The sequence below is a fragment of the Phyllostomus discolor genome, chromosome 12 (genome assembly GCF_004126475.2).
Source record: "Phyllostomus discolor isolate MPI-MPIP mPhyDis1 chromosome 12, mPhyDis1.pri.v3, whole genome shotgun sequence".
NCBI classification, from domain to species: domain Eukaryota; kingdom Metazoa; phylum Chordata; class Mammalia; order Chiroptera; family Phyllostomidae; genus Phyllostomus; species Phyllostomus discolor.
The window spans coordinates 25,464,929-25,488,642 of NC_040914.2; the positions used below are offsets into that span (position 1 = coordinate 25,464,929).

General features: G+C 47.4%; 3 protein-coding genes across 4 annotated transcripts in view; all 3 read left to right on the plus strand.

Moving 5' to 3' along the window:
• LOC114510705 (leukocyte immunoglobulin-like receptor subfamily A member 5) overlaps positions 1 to 923 on the plus strand; it is a 24,239-nt gene extending 23,316 nt beyond the window's left edge. For both annotated transcript variants that reach the window (XM_036012675.1, XM_036012674.1), the window contains exon 8: positions 60 to 923. In XM_036012675.1, coding sequence (XP_035868568.1) covers positions 60 to 206 — 147 coding nt within the window. In that variant the 3' untranslated portion in view covers positions 207 to 923. The remainder of the gene's footprint in view (positions 1 to 59) is intronic.
• LOC114510706 (leukocyte immunoglobulin-like receptor subfamily A member 3) overlaps positions 1 to 12,417 on the plus strand; it is an 18,067-nt gene extending 5,650 nt beyond the window's left edge. Inside the window, 3 exon segments of the mRNA XM_036012682.1 lie at positions 10,505 to 10,801; positions 11,056 to 11,355; positions 12,199 to 12,417. Coding sequence (XP_035868575.1) covers positions 10,505 to 10,801; positions 11,056 to 11,355; positions 12,199 to 12,392 — 791 coding nt within the window. The 3' untranslated portion in view covers positions 12,393 to 12,417.
• Positions 12,418 to 17,523: 5,106 nt separating this feature from the next.
• LOC118497822 (putative killer cell immunoglobulin-like receptor-like protein KIR3DX1) lies at positions 17,524 to 23,273 on the plus strand. The gene is made up of 5 exons (XM_036013525.1): positions 17,524 to 17,834; positions 17,977 to 18,012; positions 18,804 to 19,082; positions 19,962 to 20,207; positions 23,260 to 23,273. The coding sequence occupies exons 1-5, from the start codon at positions 17,801 to 17,803 to the stop codon at positions 23,271 to 23,273; spliced, it is 609 nt and encodes a 202-aa protein (XP_035869418.1). The 5' UTR covers positions 17,524 to 17,800.
• Positions 23,274 to 23,714: the final 441 nt, after the last annotated feature.

Consider the following 23,714-nt stretch of genomic DNA (forward strand, 5'->3'; position numbering starts at 1 on the left):
ACCCCAGGCTTCTCCAGCCCCAACCATCATTCACCCCTCTCACTGTCCCCCTGCTCCAGGCTGCTGCCTCTACTGCCCCCGAGGATGTGACCTATGCCCAGCTGACTCACTTGACCCTCAGACGGCAGACAAGGGCACCCACTTCCTGCCCGTCAGAGGAGCCCCCAGATGAGCCCAGTGTGTATGCTGCTCTGGCTGTCCACTAGCCCATGGAGGACCCAGACCCCACATTCCAGAGAGGGAGCTTTCAGGGACCCTGGAAGGAACAGGAGCTGTCTCCAAGGACACTCGCTAGTGGCCCCAGCCAGCCTGGGGACCTCACATGGACCCCCAGCACTTTCTGGGACCATCTGGGAGTCCCCTGATTCTGCAATTAGAAATAACTAATATCCCTACACTTTGGAATCCAAGCAACAGACTTCTCAAGAATCAACATATGAATTTAGAACCAAAATGGAAGTAAGAGAATGCTTTCAGTGAATGATAGTGTAAATACTACACATTAAACCTACAAAATGGAACATTAACAACCATGAATGAACATCTTAGAGAAGAAAAAGGCTAACATAGAAACCACCTAAGTGTCCTCCCACACATACTGAGATGAAGGTGTGGCAACCTGTGTGATGGAGTGTCACTCGGCCACAGAGATGAAATCCTGTCAGTTCAGTGACACGGAGGCATCATGAGTATGTCAGGCTACGTGGGGTAAGTCAGACCCCACCGCACAAGGACCGTACAACTTCACTCGTACATGGGTGAAATGTGAAACTCTTCACTGTCATATGTATTAACTATACGGAACTTGTAATTAAAAAATTTCCTGCAATGTGAACTCGGAGTCTGAAAAGCTTCATTGGTAAATGCTTCTGAACACATATGCATGTATGAAATACACACACATGGACACAGACACAAACATACACACAACAGCCTTACACGTGTTTCTCCTGACAACAGAGAAGAAAGACACATCCCACAACAGAGTTTATCAGCCCAGAAATAAATCGATGATGAAACCAAACAAGGGAGGTACAAAGAGGGGAACTCACAGGAAGCTCTCTCACGTGAACTCAGGTGCAGAGTCCTAAACAGAGTATCACCAAGATGCACCAAAGCATAAACTGTGTCATCCATCCTGACCAGACAGGTATGTGATTTCAGGAATGCAGGTTGGTTTCACATTTTTAAAAAATCAATCAGTAGAATTCAAACATTAAAACTAATAGCAAAAAAATGTAAAAAGAAATATCAACAGAGGTAAAAATTTTGTTGAAATACAGCACGAATTTATAGTGAAAAACTCTTCAGAAATAAAAAGGATTTTGTATCATTTATCAAAGCACCTTTCAAAAGCTTTATAAAGGAAATAATGCTTAAAGGTAAAAACTTGAAAACGTTTTGCCTGTAATTGAGCCTGGGACAAACACTGTCACTGTGGAACTGAGCCTTCCCACAGCCTCGCCACACCAAACGCCTGCGCATTTTGCCAGCCCGGCCCTTTGCCCAGGTTTTGTGGGTGGAGAAGAAGCCACTCTGCTAGGGAGAAGTGACACTCCCACCCCCACTACCTTCCTCTTCGGGTCAGAGGAGCCCAGCCATCCCGGGGCCCCGCCCAGCCACAGGCCCTGCTCAGTGGCCATCACCCAGAGCAGTTTGCTCCTGCACAGCCCCAGCTGTGGGGCAGGTCCCACTCCCACACCTGCCCCCGCACCTGTACCTCCAGCATCCACCACAGCATCTTCTGATCCTGCACCTGCTGGTGCAACCAAGCAGGAGAACCCAGCAGAAGAGCCAGTGGGAACTGCCATCAACGATCGGACATCCAGACATTCTTCCCCATCAAACCTTTTTGAAGACGTGACAAGTGCGCTTGTGACAGGTCAGTCCTCTGAGAATATGGTCACTGAGGTCATGTTGATGGACTATGAATCAGGGCAAACGATGCCAGCCTGGGGAGCCAGGGTCAAAGACCCAGACACTCAAGCTGTATCTTTTTTTTTATTTTATTTTAATCATTGTTCAAGTACAGTTTTCTCCCACTGACTCAAGCTGTATCTTTTAAGGGAACTCCAGAGATGGAGAAAGTCAGGCTGTGCTTGCTCCCCCTCCAGCAGCTAGTTCTGGGGCTCCTAAGCCCAGGGCCTGGTCCCTCTAGAGTCTGAGGCAGTAATAAATGAAGGGACCAGGGCATTTCCACGGACAGGACACTCAGGAGCCCCTGACACCAGCCCCTCGCCCATGCACCCTGGGTCCCCAGCTGTTGAGTTCCTGGGATCCCTCAGCTGTAGGAGAACAAGCTCATGAGTTCTGTACCTCCCACTAAACGCAGAACACACAGCTCTTACTTATTTCTGGGTGGAGACTGTTTTCATCCCTCGTCCTGAACTCTTAGGTACAGCTCCTACAGAAGCGACTCAGAACAAGTTCTGAATCCAGAGATACCAGCAGGCTGAGATGATCCAAGGAGGAGACAGGGACCTGGCAGAGTGGAGTCTGGGCTCATGACATGACTGTGTGAGTTACATTCTGAAAAGAGGGGCATCGGGGAGCACAGACCCCAGGAGGAAAGCTCATGTCTCCCCAAGTCCTCACTCACACCCTCATGTCATGATCCTCAGGGGCAGCCGACACCATCAGCCCATCACAGAACAAGTCAGACCCCAGGAGTGGAGAGTGGGAGAAACTCTCAGTTGTAGGGCTAGGTGCAGAGGGTCATGTCCTGGAGAGGGAAGCTGGTGTCCTGGGTGGTCATCCTGGCTCCTGGGGTGACTTTGGTCTGCCTAACCATGGTGACACCTTTGCCCACATTTCTCAGCCTCACACCCCCAATGCTACACCATGGAAAATCTCATCCACATGGGCGTGCCTGGATTGGTCCTGGTGGTCCTCGGGGTGCTGATCTTTCAGGCTTAAGACAGCAAAAGGAGGACCCACACTGCAGCCAGGATGGGAACACAGAGGGGACAGGGCACCATTCAGAGAGGGGGGAGCCATGGAGCCTATCTGACGACCCAGGAGGTGGTGAAGGACAGTCTGGACCACAGGTGGGGAAACTGTCTGCTGATGTGTCCAGGGCAGTGAACAAGGTTTGGGTGCAGGGAGTGTCTCAGTGCTCCCTGTGCAAGGCTCCTCCTCCATTAAATGTCTGTTTCTCTCTTTATCTTTGCCAACTGTCTGTAATGACCCCCTACTTCTCTCACCCCTGTGGCATGAGGGTCTTTCCCACACGCTTGTTGGGGTCCACACGTGCCCTCTTCCACTTTTATGTAATAAAGTGTTCTTTATTTGTCATCACTATATGACCCTATGGACATTATTGAGTCTTCATCTCCTCAGTTCACAGGAGTTATCCGGGAATCAATCAATTGAAAAATGGGCTAAATTAGATATGACCCTGGAAACATGAGTACAGACTGATGTCACCCCCTCTCCAACCCCACCATCCTTCCCATCTGCATCAGATGCCACATGCACCATTTCCCCAGAACTGCCCTCACCTGGTGTTTGAAGGGACAGCCTCATGGAGGGCTGCCTCTGAAAATAACCATTTTTCACAATGATTATATACATATACATATATATACTTATACATAATGGAATATTATTCGATCACGAGAAAGAACAAAATAGGAGAAGAGGCATGAACACCTGGAGAAGACAGACAGCAGGCAGAGGGGAGGGAGGAGGAGCCCGACGGAGGTAGGTGAAGGGATTAGACAAAGCACATACATGCATGAGCCACAGACACAGACAGCAGTGTGGTGAGGGCCAGAGGAGAGGGGCGTGGGACTCCATGGAGCTGGGTAAATGTGGAGCACTGGAATGGAAACATCTACAACAGTGTCACCAATAAAAATAAAGAGAAAAATCCTGCCACTTGAGATGACATGAATGGATCTTGAGGGCATTGTGTTAACCCAGCCAGATCACTGAGAGACAGATCAGTACTGCAGTATTTCATGTGTATGTGGAATCTATAGCAGCCGAACGTGTTGAAACAGAGGGTGGAATGGTGGTGACCACGGGGAGCCGGGGGAAAGGAGAGGAGTTGGTCAAAGAGCACCAACTTTCCATTATGCAATTAGCATGTCCTGGGACCTCACATACAGCCTGGTGAGTAGTTAACCAGACTGTGTCATACACTGGAAAGAGTGTATCTGAAATGTTTTCACCACAAAAAGTAAGTGGCAGTGACGTGACTTCTTGATTCTATTGTTACCTAAAGCTGAGGTGGTATCATCATGCAACATATAAATGTATCCAATCAACCAACTGCACACCTTACACCTACACAATGTTGTAAGTCAGTTATATGCCAATCGACCTGGATAAAATTGACTCCATTTTTTAGACTTCTTTTTTGCTTTTTTTTATTGTTACTCTCTTACAGCTATCCCACCACATTCCCCCTTGCCCTCCTCCTCTCAGGACTCCCCCCTCTCCCAACAGTCTGATGTAGGAAACACCTACAGCAGGCCAAATGCAATGAACACTCACAACAGCAAGTGTTGGAGAGTTTGTGAGTCTCTGTACCTGTGTATTCCTTTATCTACTGTCTGTGTGTCTGTGTATCTGTGTGTCAGTCTCTCTCCCTCTTTATCTCTTTGCCGGTTTATCTATCATCTACCTCCCTATCTATCCATCCATCTTTCTCCTTCTGTCAGTTATCTCTCTGGCCTCCAGTTCTGAAAGAATGTAAAAGTTCTGTCGTGTGAAGCCATGCAGTTAACTGTAATTTATTATAACAATTTTACCAAGCTCTCTTTCCTTCTCTTTCCCTTCCTTTCCTTTTTCTTCTCTTTTCAGCTCCGTCTCTCTCTCTCTCTCTCTCTCTCTCTCTCTCTCTCTCTCTCTCTCTCTCTCTCTCTCTCTCTCTCTCTCTCTCTCCTCCCTCTGTCTCTCCCCCTCCCTTCCTCCCACCCTCCCCCCTCTCTTCATAGGGAAAGGAGGGACTCAGTTTTCACTCATACACAACAAATGACTTCATCTAAAACAAAACCTTGCAAGTTTTCTTCTCTTCTAAAAATGCAGAATCAAATGGTCTGGTTAACTGTTTTTGTTTTTTGTAGCAGACTACAAAATATGCACATGGTACTAGATCTAATAAATATGAAGTGAGAGACAAATGTCATATTTCTTCTGAAAATAGTTTCATATCATTAACCATTTCATATGTTAGCTTGGCCCAGAAATATTGAATATTATAAACAGAATAGTGGCTATGACTTTCAAATGGTAGCAAGCTATGTAAATCAATATGTGATTGTAGAGTTTAGGAAAACTAAGTGTAACACTTTAAACGTGGAATGTGGAGCAATGTGACTCAGGTCAGCCCCTCTGCAATTGCTATTTTTAGGGTGAGAAGAGCTGGTCCTCTTCCTGTGTGACAGGCACCTTGTGCCCTGTACAGACTGTGGTGTGGGCACGCTGCCCTCCACATCCTGTCATTTTGTCCCTTGAGCTTCACTTTAACAGCAAAATAAGAAATCATCAAGGGTTCTGCTATATGTCCACAGAGACCTTACCCCTCTTCCTAATGGAAGAAGAACACGAGCCTGATATTATAAAGTAAATTCACAATAGTCATCACAGAATCCCCAAGTGAGGACGGCTCATCTACTGTCCAGAGGTTGTGCTGACCAAGACGGAGTCCAGCATTGACCAGGAATGTGCACATGTATCTAGGAAATTTTGCTCAAAACCATGGGCCACCTGTGTCTCCCCTGATTCTGTCCTATTTTGAATGTGAATCCCAAGAGGTGGTGTAGAATTCAGCACTGCCTTGTGGACAGCTCCACACCCATCAAACACACCTTGCTCCCTCCTTTCTGCTGTTTCTTTATGTCAATATTTTATCGTGGTTTTATTACAGTAGTAGCAAGTTATGCCCCTTGGCCCTCCTCCACCCATCCCACCCCCTACTCCAATACCCATCCCACCCCTATGCCCTTCCCGCTCCCAAGAGAATATACCTAAGAATCCCGAACCTCCATTTCAGAGGAAATTATGCACCCCTATGTTCCTAGGAGCACTATTTATAATAGCCAAGTGCTGAAAACAGCCCAAGTGCCCACCAGTAAATGGGTGGACTAAGTAAGTGAAACGTTTACACAATAGAATAGTACACAGAAGAAAGAAAGAGAAAGAAAGGAAGGAAGGAAGGAAGGAAGGAAGGAAGGAAGGAAGGAAGGAAGGGAGGGAGGGAGGGAGGAAGGAAGGAAGGAACTCCTACTTTTCACAACAGCATGGATGGACCTGCAGAATATTATGCTGAGTAAAATAAGCCAGCTGGTGAAAGACAAAACCATATGATCTCACCTATAAGAGGAATCTAATGAGCAAAATCAACTAATGAAGAAAATAGAATCTCTGGCATGGGAACATAGAACAGACTGACAGTAACCAGAGGGGAGAGGGAAGAAAAATAATAGTGGGAAAAGAGGAAAGAACTAGTCAAAGAGAGTGTATGAATGACCCACAGACTTGGACAACAGTGTACCAACTGACTGGGCGCAGGGTGGTGGGATGAGGAGAGTGGGGAAACGGGGTAAACTTGGGACAACAGTAATAGAATAACAATAAAAATGATTTTAAAAAAGCTTCCCATGAAGAAAAAAAAAGAGATTTTCTACATCTTTTACTAAAAGAAATGTGATTGATTTACTCTTCAGTCTGTTGTGAATCTAGGACTAATTTTGTGTGTGATTTAGTCAGTGTGAAGTTCGCCTTGTTTCATCAGCTCCCTTAGCTGGCCCAGCACCCGTGATGGAAAGACCAGGGTCTGCCCACTGCACTGTGAGGGCCTCTGTCATGATCACGTGACCCTGCACTGTGGTCTGAGTCTGATCCTTCCTTCTGCTCCATTGGAGGTATCTCTGCTTTTCAGTTTCTCAAACCTCCAACGTCTCCACCCAAATCTGTGTGTCTGGTTTCCTCTCCCCCATATCTCACAGGCAGGGTGAATTCTGATCACATTTGTGGTGGTTGGGTTAGTATCACAGGGCTCTGAGTGAGAGAAGTGAGAGCAGCAGAGGAAGCAGGCTGCTCCAGGGTCCTTCAGCCATTCAGGATGTGGTATTGCAGCAACTGACATTTAAGGTGTGGGGAGGTGTTGTTCTGCCTCTACCAGAGTTCCCACGAATGACAATTTTTTCCTGAATCCTCAACAATGCCCAAAGTTTGAATAGGAGAGTGTCACCCATCATCAAAGTTGCTCTGGGGAGGAAGAAAGGACCCAAACAACTTACCCCAAGGAGATGGAGAGAGAGAGAGCCCAATTACAGAAGAAACACTGAGTCAGGTGGAAACAGACACAGCCCTTGTGTTCCAGGGCAAGGAGGGAGCACTGAGCTCTCCTGTAGGAACAGAATGTTTGCACAGACCCCAGAGTCATCCCTGCCCCTCCCCCTGGCTCACTGTCATGAGGACTCCTTGGGGTCTGCAGTCAATGAGGCAGAGAGGGAAAATCACCTTTCATGTCCCCACGGCAACGGTCACATTTACCTCCTGCCTGGGTTCTGAGCTCTAAGCCCTCACTCTCTTCTGCAGTTCACCTGCTACCTCAGTCTTTCAAACCCTTTCAGAATCTGTCCATTTCTGCTCAAAATTCTTCCATGGTTCTCACTATTTTAGGGTAAATGTAGACTCTTTCTTCTGAACTAACAGCTGCTCATGATCATCCACCTGTGACCCTCCATCCTCAGCTCTCATTTCTGCTTCCTTCAGCCAGACAGGTGCAGTTACTCTGTGAACACACAGTCATACACACACATACACACACTCGCATATATACACTCATGCACATATACACTTACACAGACACATTCACACCACCTCCTATGGACCATTTATTCTCCTCCATCTCTGCTTTCTTACAGTTCTATAGAACTAGCAAACTCCTTCCCCAGCCCCCAGCCAAAAGCACAGTTTTAAAAGCAACACTGAGATTATTTCTCCTCATTTCTCTTTTCTGCATGTGTTGTGACATCTACAAAATACGCATGAATTGTATGGTAAATCCATGCAAGATTTCATCTAATATTTTTGGACACACAGGATTCAAGTTCAATTATTGTTCATATTATGTGTTATTTGCACAGTTACACTGCCCTAGCCACTTTGTAACACATGGCACATATGAGATTCATAACTCAGTGTGACTGTAACAGTTCATCCCTGTATATGCCTTTGCCTCACACACTTAATTCAACATTCTCAGGTGGTGGGGAGGCAGCCCATGACCAACCAACACCTCACCCTCCCTTACTGCTATCAAACAGTCTCTGTCTCCAGATTTCCCTATGATACTCTTTCCTCTCAAGAATATTCTCACTCCCACATCCTAGGGTTCCACCTCATCTAACAGCTCTTCCCTCAGCCTTGGTCTTGGCACCTTGCTTGCTTAGGGTGTTGTCCCATACTCCAAAAGGTTGTGAGTTTGATCCCCAGTCAGAGCGTGTATGAAACATGACTGATTAAGATTTCTTTCCCAATGTCTGTCTGGCTGGCTCTCCCATCTTTGGTCTATAAAATCAAAAAAATACTGCTTCAATGAGAATTAAAAAAAAAAAAAAAAAAAAAACAGGTGTTCCTCAACCAAACTCTTGTCATGGTCTGAGGTATTCTCACATTTTTTTCTCATTTCTCCTTTGAAAGTACAGTCATTTCCACTTTCAACTCAGAATGCTCATTTTCTGCTAAGAGTTCTCAGGATACAGAAAATCAGTCTCCTGGATCATGGATGCATTTCTAGCTCTGACACACTCGGCTTTACTAGGTGATCAGTAAATAAGCAAATGCTGTTTGTGGGAGGCTGAGACAATGAGTAAGGAGTTCTATTTAGCATTAGCCTGTGGAGGGTGGAAAGAAGACCAGAGCCTGGGTCCTGCACTCTCTGACAGGAGCACAGACCAGGCAGAGGGTCCTGGATGTAATAAGAGAGCCCAGATCTGGCTGAGTACCTCCAGATGGTGAGGAGTCCTCCTGAGCCCTCATCATGGAAAATTCCAGGACAAGGCCCAGGGTGGGGCCATCCCCTTGCTGTGAGTCCACAGATGTGGGAACCCAGAAGGACAGCAGCAGCCCCAGACTCACCATATTCTGTGCATCTCTGTCCTCCAGACCCAGGGTCTCCTCCACCTGCAGGGCAGGAGCACTCAGAGCAGATGGCACCATGTCCATCTTCCCTGCTCTTCTCTGCCTTGGTCACTTGTGGGGCATGGGGATGGGGCAGCAGGAGGGACTGGGGAAGCTGCACATATGTGTACATGGGGACCCTCAGGGATCAGGGAGCTGGAGCAGGTGAGGCCCTGAGGTAAGGGAATTAGCTCTGACATCCAGGTGCAAATCTGACAGGAACTTTCTTCCAGGACTAAGTCTGGGCCAGAAAACCTGTGAGCAGAATGGTGAGTCCTCCTCAGGATCCCTGTCCCACCTCCTACTTCATATCTGGGGCTTAGGAAGGAGCAGAGAGGACCTGGGAAAAAGAGGAGGGGACATGGGCTGAGCTGGAGAATGAGGGAGTGGGGAAATGTCTTTCTAATGCAGCCTCTGATTCTTTCCAGGGACCCTCCCGAGACCCAGCATCTGAGCTGAGCCAGGCCCTCCCACACCCTGGCTATTCTCTGTGACCATCTGGTGTCAGGGAGTCCTGGAGGCCCAGAAGTACTGTCTACATAAACAAGAAATGTATACGTCCTGGGACAGAGAGAAACCGCTGGAGCCTGGAGACAAGGCCAAGTTCATCATTGACAGTTTCTATTCAGGGAGGTATTACTATAAATACCACACTCCCACTGGCTGGTCAGAGCCCAGTGACCCCCTGTAGATGGTGGCTACAGATGAGAGGACACTCAGGATCACAACCCCAGGCTCTGCCCTTAGGAAGGGGGATGCTCTCAGAGGATCTCCCCCTCACAGCCCAGCCCTGGGAGAGATGAGGGAGGTGTGAGCCCTATTTCACATGCTGCCTCCTTCTCTCCTAGGAATCTACAACAAACCCAGCCTCTGAGCCCTGCCCAGCCCTGTTGTGACCTCAGGAGGGAATGTGATCCTCCAGTGTGGCTCATGGTAGGGATTTGAGAGGTTCATTCTGACTAAGGAAGGAGAAGACAGGCTCTCCTGGACCCTGGACTCACAGCAACACCCCAGTGGGCAGTTCCAGGCCCTATTCACCGTGGGTCCAGTGACCCCCAGCCACAGGTAGACATTCAGGTGCTATGGCTGTTACAGGAACAGACCCCATCAGTGGTCATGGTCCAGTGACTCCCTGGAGCTCCTGGTCTCAGGTATGTTCCATTGTTATCCCATACAAGGACTGAGACTCCAGACAGGTTCCTGGGGCCTTTGCAGGGAGGGAAGCCCCATGTGAGAAGCAGGGTGAGGGGAGCACAGGGGATCCTGGGTCAGAGACACAGAGAGAGAGACAGTGGGACCTGGGGACCAGGCCAGGAGGAGGGTTCATGGGAGGAACAGTCCTGTCATTCCTGTCTGGTCCCTGCAGGTGGCTCAGGGAAGCCCTCCCTCCTGACCCAGCAGGGCCCCATTGTGGCCTCTGGACAGAGCCTGACACTCCAGTGTTGCTCTGACATCGGCTATGACAAATTCGTTCTCTCCAAGGATGGGGGACAGCGCCTTCCCCAGAGCTCTGTCCTGCAGCCCCAGGCTGGGCTCTCTCAGGCTGACTTCCTCCTGGGCACTGTGAGTGGTTCCCATGGGGGCCAGTACAGGTGCTATGGTGGACATAGCCTCTCCTCTGAGTGGTCGGCCCCCACTGACCCTCTGGACATCCTGGCGGCAGGTGAGAAGTGAGTGGGTTCAGTCAGGGACCCAGAGCCTGCTCAGGCCCTGCTGGGGGTCTCAGGTGGTGATGACCAAGACAAAGAGTGTGGAGTACCCAGGGAGGGAGAGAGACGGACCAGGGGATGGGATGGGGAGGCGGAGAGTCAGAGAAAACAGAGACAGGCAGAGAGGAGGGTTCTCAGAAAGAGGCCTGTTGACTCTCAGGTCAGAACAAGGTGGGTGGCAGCCCCTCACCCATCCCCCTCTCTCTAGGATGGCTCCCTGACAGACACTCCCTCTCAGTGCAGCGGGGCCCCACAGTGACCTCAGAGAATATGACCCCGCTGTGTCAGTCACAGAGCCTAAGGGACACTTTCCTTCTGACCAAGGAGGGGGCAGCTGATCCCTGCCTGCATCTCAGATCATAGTTCTGAGCTCAGCAGCGCCAGGCAGAGTTCTCCATGGGTCCTGTGACCTCAGCTCATGGGGACACCTACAGGTACTACAGTGCAAACCACAGCAGCCCATACCTGTTGTCACAGCCCAGTGCCCCCCTGGAGCTTCTGGTCTCAGGTGAGATGGCCCCTGACCCCATCATTTCTGTGCTCACTCAGCCCTAGGCACTGCCTCTGGAGAGTCTGAGACAGTAATAAATGAGGGTCCCTGGCTGATGTGGCTCAGTGGAATGAGTGCCAGCCTACAAACCAAAGGGTGGCCAGATTGATTCCCAGTCAGGGCACATGCCTGGCTTGTGGGCCAGGTCCCCAGTAGAGGGTGTGCAATAGGCAACCACACATTGATGTTTCTCTCCCTTTCTTTCTCCACCCCTTCCCCTCTCTCTAAAAAATAAGTAAATAAAACCTTTATTATTTTTTTAAATTAGCTCCTGTTGACAAGCATGGCTCAAATTTTAAAAAACAAAAACATAACTTATAAATAAGTAAATAAATAAATAAAGTATTTAATAAATAAATTGATCCAGGTGGCTTTTCCAGACAGGACACTCAGGAGCCCCTGACACCAGCCCCTCCCCCATGCACCCTGGGTCCCCAGTTGTTCAGGTCGTGGGGTCTCCCAGCTTTAGAAGAAGAAGTCCATGAGTTCTGTTCCTCCCACTAAATGCAGAACACACAGCTCTTACTTATTTCTGGTTGGAGACGATTTTCATCCCTCATCCTTAACCCTCAGGTACAGCTCCTACAGAAGTGACTCAGAACAAGTTCTGAATCCAGAGATGCCAGCAGGCTGACATGATCCAAGGAGAAGACAGGTACCTGGCAGAGTCGAGTCCAGGCTCATGACATGACTGTGTAAGAGTTACAGTCTGAGGAGTGGGGCATTGGGGAGCACAGACCCCAGAAGGGAAGCTCGAGTCTCCCCAGGTCCTCCCTCACTCCCTCATGTCATGATCCCCAGGGGCAGCCCACACCATCAGCCCATCACAGAACAAGTCAGACCCCAGGAGTGGGCAGGAGAATCCTCAGTTTTGGCACTGGGTGCAGAGGGTCAGGTCCTGCCAGAGGGAGGCAGGTGTCCTGGGTGGACATTCTGGATCCTGGGGAGACGTTGGTCTGCCTGACCATGGTGACTTCTGTCTCCCCATTTTGTAGACTCCCACCTCCAAGACTACACCATGGAGAACCTCACCTGCATGTGTGTGGCTGGATTGGTCCTGATGGTCGAGCTGCTGCTTCAGGCTTGAGACAGCAAGAGGAGTGCCCAGTCTGCAGCCAGGACGTGAACACAGAGGGAACAGGACACCATTCAGAGAGGGGGAGCCATGGAGCCCATCTGATGACCCAGGAGGTGGTGAAGGACAGTCTGACCACAGGTAGGGAAACTGTCTGCTGATGTGTCCAGGGGAGAGAACAAGGTTTGGGTGCAGGGAGTGTCTGAGTACTCCCTGTGCAGGACTCTTCCTCCACTAAATGTCTGTTTCTCTCTCTTTCTTTGCTGACTCTCTGTAATGACATCCCTTGTTTTCTTACATGAGGGTCCATCCCACATGGCTTCTTTGAGTCCACACATCTAAAACCTCATGCCCTTCTCCACTGTTATGTAATAAAATGTTCTTTGTTTATAATCATATTACCAGATGAGCATTATTGAATCTATATATCTTCAGGGTTAACCTGGTTTCAATAACTGATTGAATGCACTAAGTCAGATATAAGCCTGGGAAATAGAGATCCAAACCCATGCCACCACCCTCTCTGTTCCCACAGTCCTTCTCATCCCCATCAGATGCCAGCTGTGCCATTTCCTGAAATGCCATCACTTGAAGGGACAGCAAGTGGTGCTACTCAGAAAACACCATGTGTTAGAGAGTCCTGACTTGTGACACTTGCCAATATCTGTGGTGTAAATTCTCCCTTCATGACCAAGCTAAAATGCCAATGTGCCTTCACTGAGTGCAGAGTTGGGAGATGGCAGAATCATCATCACCACTTAGTAAGAGTCATCTGCCCCACATCTCCCAACACATTCTCTGTTGACCTAAATTTCATCATCTTGTAGACATGATGATAATCCCTACTGTATTGTGGGGGCACAGTGTCAGTGAAATTGTGACAACATAATCCCAGATATTCACACAAGAGTAAAAAAAAAAAGCAATCTGAAAACAAATAGGCTCAGAATTCAAATACACTTGTGGTGGAGGTAAAAATCACTTTAACTGTTTGGGGAGTACAGTGGAATTATCTAGGTAAAAGGAGGAGCCACTGAGTTATGACCATAACATACACATACTGGAGAAACTGTGTATGCATGGATGAGTTACACTCACAACAACATGGACCAGTGTGACTCTCATATTATAAGGCAAGCACACGTCACAAAATCCCATGAGTAAGAAAGAAAGACAGGTTGCATTTGTTCACCATGACCTACCACATGGCAGTGCAAAAGCACAAATTCAATCAGCAAACAGTGCGTGTCAATCTTCAAACGTGCTGGTGAGTCGATGAAAGAAGATTCTCAAAAGAAGTCAGGTAGATCTGTTCCATTATGCAGCCTTCAGAAAGAGATGCCATTTGTCACTCATGTAGGCACACCTAAGAGAAATCCAATGAACAAAAGTAGGAATAGATCCCTTGCGATCTGTTAGGAGTTAAACGTAGTTCAGTGGTGAAACATCATTCAAATGTACTTTGTGACTTTCATTTGGTGACTCCTAAGTCCAGTTGTCATTATAGAAATATGCTGCTTTCTATTTGGTGATGTATCTACATCTTCATATAATTTAGTGAGCTGTCCTGAAGTTACATGATAAAATCCATGGGCTAACCTAAGTGATGCACTTCCTACAAGGTGGCTGTCGATGTGTTGGAGGAAGTGTCACCTTGGCGATTTGGTTGCCTCAAAACGTGATCAGCACCTGCCTGACCAGCTGCACTAAGTCCATCCAAATGAGGAGTCCCTGCCTGAGGCAGATGCTGAATCTCAGAAGACACCCTGTGCATCACCACCTGACATGCAACTGGCCATGTTAAATGTCCACAGCAGCTTCTGATCCTATATTGCTCCAACTGTCTGGATGCTTGTAGTCACCAATATGGATGTATGGGTTACTTCACAGAATGGGGTTCAACTCTATTAGGTACTCATTTGGGATCACACAGGTTTTGGTTGCAGACTGAACAGTATTCAGGATTCCTCATCTCTTCCTGGACCCTACTGAAGAAGACTCAGGGGAAGGCTGCTGGGTGCACAGAGTGCTTGTCTTGATTCCACTCCCAGATGGAAACTCACTGGGTTCCTGACCTTGAAAATCAAACACAGCATCAATAAGACTTTTTGTCATTGACAGATGGTGTTGGATAAATGAATGTACAAAAATGAAAAAGAATGAAGGTGGATATGGACCACACACTCCACACCAAAATGACCTTCAAATGGTCCTGTATAACAGCTAATATAAAACTTAGGATTAAATGGGTAAACCTTCATGAGTGTGGGCTTACTTATGTTTTCTTAGAAATGACACCAAAAGCACAATAAGCCAAAAACAACTAGATTTTATTTCAAAAAATAATGTATGTGAATCAAAGAACACTATCAAGAAAGTGAAAAAAACAGCATACAAAACTGGAGGAAATATTTGCCAATTATATCTAATAATGATCTGGTCCATATTATGTAAAGTAGATGTATGACTCAACAATCAAAACCCAAAAACTCCTATTCATAAAAATGGTCGAAGTACTTAAGTAGGCATTTCTACCAAAAAGATATTCTGCAAAGATGACAAGTTCTATAAATAGAAAGATGAGCTCAGGAAAACATGCTCACCATGGTCAGTCATTAGGAGAATGACCTTGAAAATGACCACAACCAACGTCAGCAAGATGGTGGTGAGATAAGAAGTCCCAGCTCTGCTCACCCACAGAAGCCATGATTTAACCACCATCCATGGACAAAACTACATTCACACTCTGGGGTGAAGGTGTGAAGTCCCAGCACCAGCATCCTGTGGAGCAAAAACACCCAAGAACAATTGTGTTGAAAAGGGTGAGAAGAACAGCTTTATTTTACCACATTAGCCCTCCCACCTGCTGGCCCATCTCTGCACAGGGAAATGCCCTCCACTTGCAATTTCTCCTGTGGGGGCAGGGAGAGCAGGAGCCTCCACCCCCACAGCCTTTCCATTACTGCCCAAAGGACCAGCCTCTGTCTGGCTGAGGGGTCTGCTGGCTGGATCCTCTGCGGACAGCTCAGAATGAGGAAATAAGGAGGGTTCCCAGTAATTGATGTATGTATCTCAACAACTAACCCACCCACAGACCCTGCAGCTGGCAATGAGTTCCTCACAAAAATGAAAATAGAACTTTCATAGGCACCAGCACTTTCACTCTGAGTGTCTGTTCAAAGGAAATGGAATCAGGATCTCTAAGAGATATCTGCACTCCCAGGTTCGCTGCAGGGTTATTCACAACAGCGAACACTTGCAAAGCACATAAGTGTCCACCAGCGGATGATGGATAAGGCAGCTGTGGTGTATAGATACACAATGGAATACTCTTCAGCCATAAAAAGCAGGAAGTGCTGCCATTTGAGACAACACGGATGCACCAGGAGGACATTATGCTGAGAGACATGAGCCAGACACAGTGAGGTAAATCCTGAATGATTTCTCTTATCTGCAGAATGAATTTTTTAGAGATCTGAACTCAAGTGAATTAGGGGAGAGTGGTGATAAACAGAGGCTGGGGATTGGGAAAAGAAGAAAATATTGATCGATACCTGTAAACTTTCTGTTGTATGATAAGTAAGTTCTAGAGAAGGCTAATGTACAGAGTGTTGATCATAGTTAAAAATAATGAACTATACACTGGAAATTTGCTGTGTTCTCAACCCACACATGTGGGGGAGCTTTGCCCACAGAGCTCCCCATCTGCCATGGATGAGAATAGGTCTAGCAAGACATTATCTGCTTGGGGAGAAAAGGTGGCTGATCTCTCAAAGGAGAAGGGCCAAGTGCCTTTTCCTCAGTGGGCTTTTATTAGGTTCATTTTGCACAGGAATACAGGTAAAGCTCATTAATCATTGTTAGGTAGTAAGGATCAAACAGTAGGTAACACACAGAGAACTATAAGGGTTTATTCTGAATCAGGGTCTGATAGCTAAAGGGCTACAAAACTTTGGTAAACAAGCTCATTTCCTACTCAGACCTTTATCATTTAATTGAGAGCATTCTTAGCAAAGCAGGTTTCACAGGATTTTATATATTCTTTCTTAGGCCTGATCACCCAGGGAACCCACCCTTTCCAGCACAGAGCTGCATCCCCCTCTATCATTGTTTCAGGCTTAAGTCAGGCAGGGGAAATAAGGCAGCCAAGAGATTAAGAGACTTCTCGCAGACAGAATGAGGACTCAGGCTATGTCAAGGCTGAGGGGCAAGGGTCCATCAGCCGCTTTTGCTGTAGCCCCCCAAGTTCTTCCCTGGGTGTTCCCCATGATTGTGCCTGTCTTAGGTCATCCCTCCCTTGAGGAATCTTACCCATCATTGGCTAACGAATCATGCATTGGGTGCCAGGCAGGGTGAAGTAAAAGGGGTAGCGGCGGTGCCCCTGCCAGGGAGATAAGCTTTGTCTCCTTAGTGGCTTCTGGTCGGAAGGTTGCTCACTCAGTGTTAGCCATGGCGGGGGCTTTCAGCTTATGAAACCAGGCAGGGTGGTTCCCAACACATACACAGAAAAATATGGAAATGGTATGAGGTGATGGATATGTCAGTCATTTGACTGTGGTGATCTTTTCAAAGTGTACATATATATCAAAACACCAAGATGTACACAATTCCCATGTGTCATTCTTGCTCAAAAAGCTGGGGAAAAGAATGTTTCTGGTCATATGCCTATTTCTAAAAAATATTTTTTTATTTATTTTTTACAGAGGGGAAGGGAGGGAGAAAAAGGGAGAGAAACATCAATGTGTGGTTGCCTTTCATGTGCCCCCTGCTAGGGACCTGGCCCAAAACCAGGCATGTGCCCTGACTGGGAATCAATCCAGGAACCATTTGGTTCACAGACCCAGCATGCAACCCACTGAGCCACACCAACCAGGGCTGGTTAAGTCCCTTTTTGGAACAGAAGTAAAGCATCTGTAGCAAGTCTGAGCCCCAAAGAATATTAACCAGGATGCACATTAGATATTCCTTCTGCAAAGAGTTTTTTAACATTAATATTTACTTACTAGCTTGAGAAAGGAATAAGGCATGTCCCGTGTTGAATAGTAACTACTATGTAAAAAGGGTAGTGAGAGAATGTAACACCCTCACATGATTGTGGATTCTAGGCAAAGAAACATGATACTTTAGACATTGAGGGTGTTTTGTGATGTGGCTCAAGTCAGACCCTCAGCACCTGCTGTCCTCATGGTGAGAAGACACTGGTCAGCTTCCTGAGTAACGGGCACCTTGTGGACAGTACAAACTGGGGCGTGGGGACCCTGCCCACCACATCCTGTGACTTTGTCAGCTTTGCTCAACTCCTGTCTCCTGCTCAAGAGCAGCAGCAGCATGTTCCCCAAATTCCTCAGCCTCCTGGGTCTTGGTGAGTCCTGGAAAGGAAGGGAAGGGTGGGTTATGGAGGAATTCTGGGCTTCCACGTGGCACAGAACCAATTCCATGGATGGGGTGCATGCAAGCATGGGATCCATTGGGAATCTGTCATCTCTTCTGTGGTTTCCTTCCAGGGTTCTGTCTGGGCCAGAGGATCTGGACATTTGCAGGTGAGTCCTCTCCATCCCCTCAGTACAGTGTGCAGCAAACTCTCTGAGCATCAGCCAGGGATTTTATGGGGAGAGAGGAGTTGGGGCTGCTATGGATGACACTGGAGAGCCAGTGGTGAGACTTCTGGGAACACAAGGAGAGTTACAAGCCCTGTGTGATTCTAGGGTCTTATTTCTGCTGGGGGAACCTTCCTAGTCTCTCCCTGAGGCTACGAAGCCCAGGTTTGTGTTCATATGAAGGAGTCTGTGGATTTCCAAAGCTGTGGTCTGGGGCAGGTGGCTGTCATCTCCATAAGTAGGGAAACAAGATGCCTGACCCCACACAGGCCTCCTAGGACCAGGTGTCCCACACCTTCTCTAACCTGCCCTTCACCATAGGAACTGCAGGGACTCCCACTGCACCTGCCTCAGGGAATGGGACAGTCCTGGCCCTTGGGGCAACTCTGATGGAGGAGAACTTCACAAAAGATCAGGGTTCTATTTCACCTTATTTTCATAAAGTACAACTTGCTCCTTTCTCCCATGTCTATTTCTTTTATTCTAACTGTGTTTTGAGTTAACCTTGCTCAAACCAGTTATAAACACTAAGAATAATTCTTGTAGGGGGAGAACTGCAGGTCCATGTGGGGCTGGACTGTGTCCCTGGTCCCCCACCAGGTCACCCTGGACATTAGGAGACTCAGTTTGGGAGGAAGCCTTGGGAGAATGAAAAGGAGGAAAAACCCCACGAGGGATAAGAAGAGGGGCAGCTCCCCATTCTGAGCTCTAAGGCAGTGACCCCTCTCTCCCAGGTGGGCACAACAAGCCCTCCCTGTCAGCCTGGCCGAGCCCTGTGGTTCCCCTTGGAGGGAGTGTGACTCTTCAGTGTCATTTCTACCCTCCATTTACCTCATTCAAACTAATCAAAAGAAATGGGACCCCCAGTCCTGAGCTCCAGAGAGACCACATCAACACCTTCACCATGAGCCCTATGACCACAGAGCATGTAGGATCCTACAGATGTTTTGGACATCACAGCCACACATCTGGTTGGTCAGCACCCAGTGATGCCCTGGAGATCGTGGTCACAGGTAGGTGGCGTCCAGCCCAGGCCATGACCACCCTGTGCAGTCAGAGTCAAAAGCCCTTGGAACCGAGAGTTATCACTGCATTCCCAGTCAGGATGAACCTTAGAAGGAGAGGCTGCTCTGAGAACACAGAGACAGAGTGTGTAACATAAGGAATGGGGAGCCCAGGGAAAGGAGGAGGGGCCAACAAGCAGGACAGTCAACTCAGGAATTAGCAAGAACAGAATGCTGCTCCCTGCAGCAGGCAGGGAGGACCCAGCAGGGGCCAGGTCACCTGATCCTAGCTCCAGAAACCCTCCCGGGGGGTTGAAACCCTGTCTTGGAGCAGCCAGAGCCTCAGATTAGCCAACATCACCTGTCACATTGGGAGCAGTCTCCAGAGGCACAGATTAGGGCATGGATTGGGAAATACCCCCTTCATCTCCACGTTTTTCCCTAGTCTCCTGACTGTCATCTCCTTTGCTCTAGGAGACATGTGCAGGGAGTCGGGAAATGCATCCTGCAGGGTCACCCCCACCCCACACATACAGAGCAGGGACACAATAGAGTGGGAGTGGATCACACAGCCATGCAGCTTTGAGCCAGCCCTGAGGGGTTGGGGCTTTTAGTCAAGAGAGACAGAAAAGCAGATCGAGGGGAGGCCATGAGATCCAGGCTGTGAATGTCATGAGCCAGAGGATGGACCAGGATGCTCAGGGGGAATGCAGCACAAAGACTTAAGAAGGAAAGGAGACATCACTGGGCTGAGGGAGGAAGAAATCCACTCCTGGAATATCAGGAGAAGGGGTGAGGGGTGCAACACATGGAACCTACTCTCTTTCTTCCTAGATGTGTTCAAAAAACCCTCCCTCTCAGCCCAGCCAGGCTCTTTTGTGCATGCAGAAGAGGCTGTGACCCTGCACTGTCATTCAGAACTCATATTTGACCAGTTTATCCTGTGCAAGAAGGGGGATGCACGGCATTCCTGGCAGGTTGTGGAGAAACTCCATGCCAGGAATGGACAAGCTCACTTCTCCATGGGCCCCATGACACCTGCACATTCAGGGACCTACAAGTGCTACGGCTCTGTCCATCACTCACCCTATGAGTGGTCAGTCCCCAGTGACCCCCTGAAGGTTGTGATCACAGGTGAGTGTGGCCACACTGGCCCTAATTCTCTTTGTGTTCTGGAAGCCTCAAGGGGTGATGTGGTGTTGAGTACAATGTTAATACAGTAAAAAGACACACACACACAGAGTGAAAAACTCAGGAAAGGGAGCTTGTGTGGCAGGGTGTCAAGGGAAAAGAAGAAAAATGGAGAACTTGTTGTAATCCAAAGAGAACACAATTGACACTCTGAGGTAGAAAAGGGACCACATATTAAACTTGACAAGCTCAGGGAAGATTTGCATGGCACCTTACAAACTCAGGGACCTCATTAACCCACATAGGATGGTCTGAAATTAAAAACAACCTAACTAGAAACAGATCATGGTGGTAGTCATGTTCTAGGCTGGTGTTTTTCCCTAAAAAAGGTCAATCTTCAACTGAGCCTGTCTGTTTTCTTTTTGCATCTGATAACATACCTTTGGAATGTCAAATTTATTTTTTTCCTGCTTTTATTTTTTATTTTTTAAACATTTTATTGATTATGCTGTTACAGTTGTCCCATTTTCCCCCTTCATTTCCCTCCACCCTGCACACCCTCTCCCACCCACATCCCCCCCTTTAGTTCATGTCCATGTGTCACAAGTTCTTTAGCTTCTACATTTCCCATACTATTCTTGCCCTCCCCCTATTTTCTACCTACCATCTATACTACTTATTCACTGTACCTTTCCCTCCCTCCTCCTCCTCCTCCTACTCCCCTGTTGCTAACCCTCCATGTGATCTCCATTTCTGTGGTTCTGTTCCTGTTCTAGTTGTTTGCTTAGTTTGTTTTTGTTTTTGTTTCAGGTGTGGCTGTTAATAATTGTGAGTTTGCTGTCATTTTACTGTACATGTTTTTGATCTTCTTTTTCTTAGATAAATCCCTTTAACATTTTATAAAATAAGGGCTTGGTGATGATGAGCTCCTTTAAGTTTACCTTATTCTGAGAAGCACTTTATCTGCCCTTCCATTCTAAATGAAAGCTTTGCTGGATAGAGCAATCTTGGATGTAAGTCCTTGCCTTTCATGACTTGCAATACTTCTTTCCAGCCCCTTCTGGCCTGCAAGGTCTCTTTTGAGAAGTCAGCTAGTAGTCTTGATGGGAACATCTTTGTAGGTAACTGCCTCCTTATCTCTTGCTGCTTCTAGGATTCTCTCCTTCATTTAATCTTGGCTAATGTAATTATGATGTGCCTTGGTGTGTTCCTCATTGGGTCCAACTTCTTTGGGACTCCCTGAGCTCCCTGAACTTCCTGAAAGTCTATTTCCTTTGCCAAAAAGGGGAAATTCTCCTTTATTATTTGCTCAAATCACTTTTCCACTTGTTGCTCTTCCTCTTCTCCTTCTGATACCCCTATAATTCGGACGTTGGAATGTTTAAAGATGTCCTAGAGGTTCCTAAGTCTCTCCTTATTTTTTTGAATTCTTGTTTCTTCATTCTTTTCTGATTGGATATTTCTTTCTTCCTTCTGGTCCACACTGCTGATTTGAGTTCCAGTTTCCTTCCCATTACTATTGATTCCCTATACATTTTCCTTTATTTTAGTTAGCATAGCCTACATTTTTTCCATCTAATTTGCGACCAAATTCAACCAATCTGTGAGCATTCTGATTACCAGTGTTTTGAACTGTGCATCTCATAGGTTGGCTATCTCTTCATCGCTTAGCTGTATTTTTTCTGAAACTTTGATCTGTTCTTTCGTTTGAGACTTTTTTTTTTTGTCTTGACATGCCTGTTATGTAGTGAGGGGTGGAGCCTAAGGTGTTCACCCAGGAGGAGTAACCCACGTCGCTGGGTTGTGATGCTGTATGTGGGGTAAGGGTCAGAGAGGGAGCAATGGATCTTGCTCCACTCTGTCAGATTTCAGTCCCTTCTGCCACTTTCCCCAAGCAATTGGGCCCTTCTGGTGCTGATTCCTGTGTGGGTGGCTTTGTGTACATTCTAAGATCCTGTGGGTCTCTCCAACGAACTCTCCTGTGAGGCTCGGAGTCTCTCCCAGCACCTCAACCCCCACAGGTGTTTTCAATCAGTGATTTGGGGCTGTATTTCCCCATGCTGGAGCCCTGGGTTGTGCGGTCTGTCTCACTCCCCAGATTCACCTGGTTTATTTGCATGTGAATGTGAGACCACGAGTCCTCCAGCCAGCCACCTTGCAAGCCATGACCCTCCACAATCTGCTGCCTCACTGGGTCTGCCTGCTGCCACCTCATGCCTGGCGTCTGCCAGCCACTGTTTGGACACCCGGGGTCTGCTGGTTGCTGCCTTGGGCACCTGGTGTTCCCCAGCCACAGCTTTTTCTTGCTGCAACCCCTCTCTGCCCAGCCACCTGACTCTGACTCCGCCCCTCCTACCAGTCTGGATGAATGTGTCTATTTTAACTCCTCAGTTGTCAGACTTCTGTACAGTTCAATTTTCTGTCAATACTGGCTGGGCTTTTTTTGTTTCTAAATTTTTGTGGTCCTTATTTTGGTTGTGTGAGGAGACACAGTGTGTCTACCTATGCCTCCATTCTGGCTGGAAGTCTAGAATATCAAATTTCTTTTTTCCAGACCCCTCTAAGTACTGGAACCACATCAGAGGGGGACCTCAAAACCTCTCATTGTTACTGTTATTATGTTCATTGTTGACTGTTAACTACCTGTACCCACCTATGTGATAGATGTGTCTATCATTTTACTTTTTATGTAATCCCAGAGCTTCCCACTTTACTTCCTCCCACCTCTCTAAGCTGTCACCAGTGGATTTCATGTAACCCATTTATGCTTCCTCTTTTCACTGTAATGTATAAAATAAGGTGCAAACTGACATTCTTTGGAGAATTTTCTCAACATGTTGAGGTTTTCTTTCCTGCCAATTGTCATCAGTTTGTCTCCAATAGAGTCACAAGTTTCTCTACAGGTGTGGATGTTTCTTACATTGACAACAATGAAAAACAGACAGACAGAGAATGAAAAGGTGGACCAGAAGACCCGTGAACATGGAGATGAGGGCTGTTTCCCCAGCTCAGAAACAGAGTTCCTATTCTGACACCTCAACACCCTTCCTCACAGCAACAACACAGTAACACACCAGACACCCTTCAGCCAGCTCTGTGAAAGATCCGATTAGAGGTTAGGTCCCAGAGGAGTTGCCCAATCACGTGGCTTAACAGGTCCTTTGGCACAAAGAGGGAGGCGTGGTCACTTCCAACACCTGGGTGCAGGACCACACTGGCCTGTCCCTGCAGAATGATGTGATCACAGATCCTGGGGAGATTCTGTCACTTTTCACTTAATAATCTCTTCACTCCAGATGAAAAAACCTAAGTTCAATCTGGGTTCTGGAGAGTCCCTGAAGTGTGCTTTCAGTTCTGCTGTTCAAGACAATCCCAGGTCTCATGGCTTTGAGGGACATTAAGCAGAGAGGTACACGCAAAAAAAAAAAAAAAAAAAAAAAAAACAGCAGAGGTTCAGGAAAAAGCAGAGTCCGACACACACACACACAGGAGTCAGCACTGCAGGGGTCA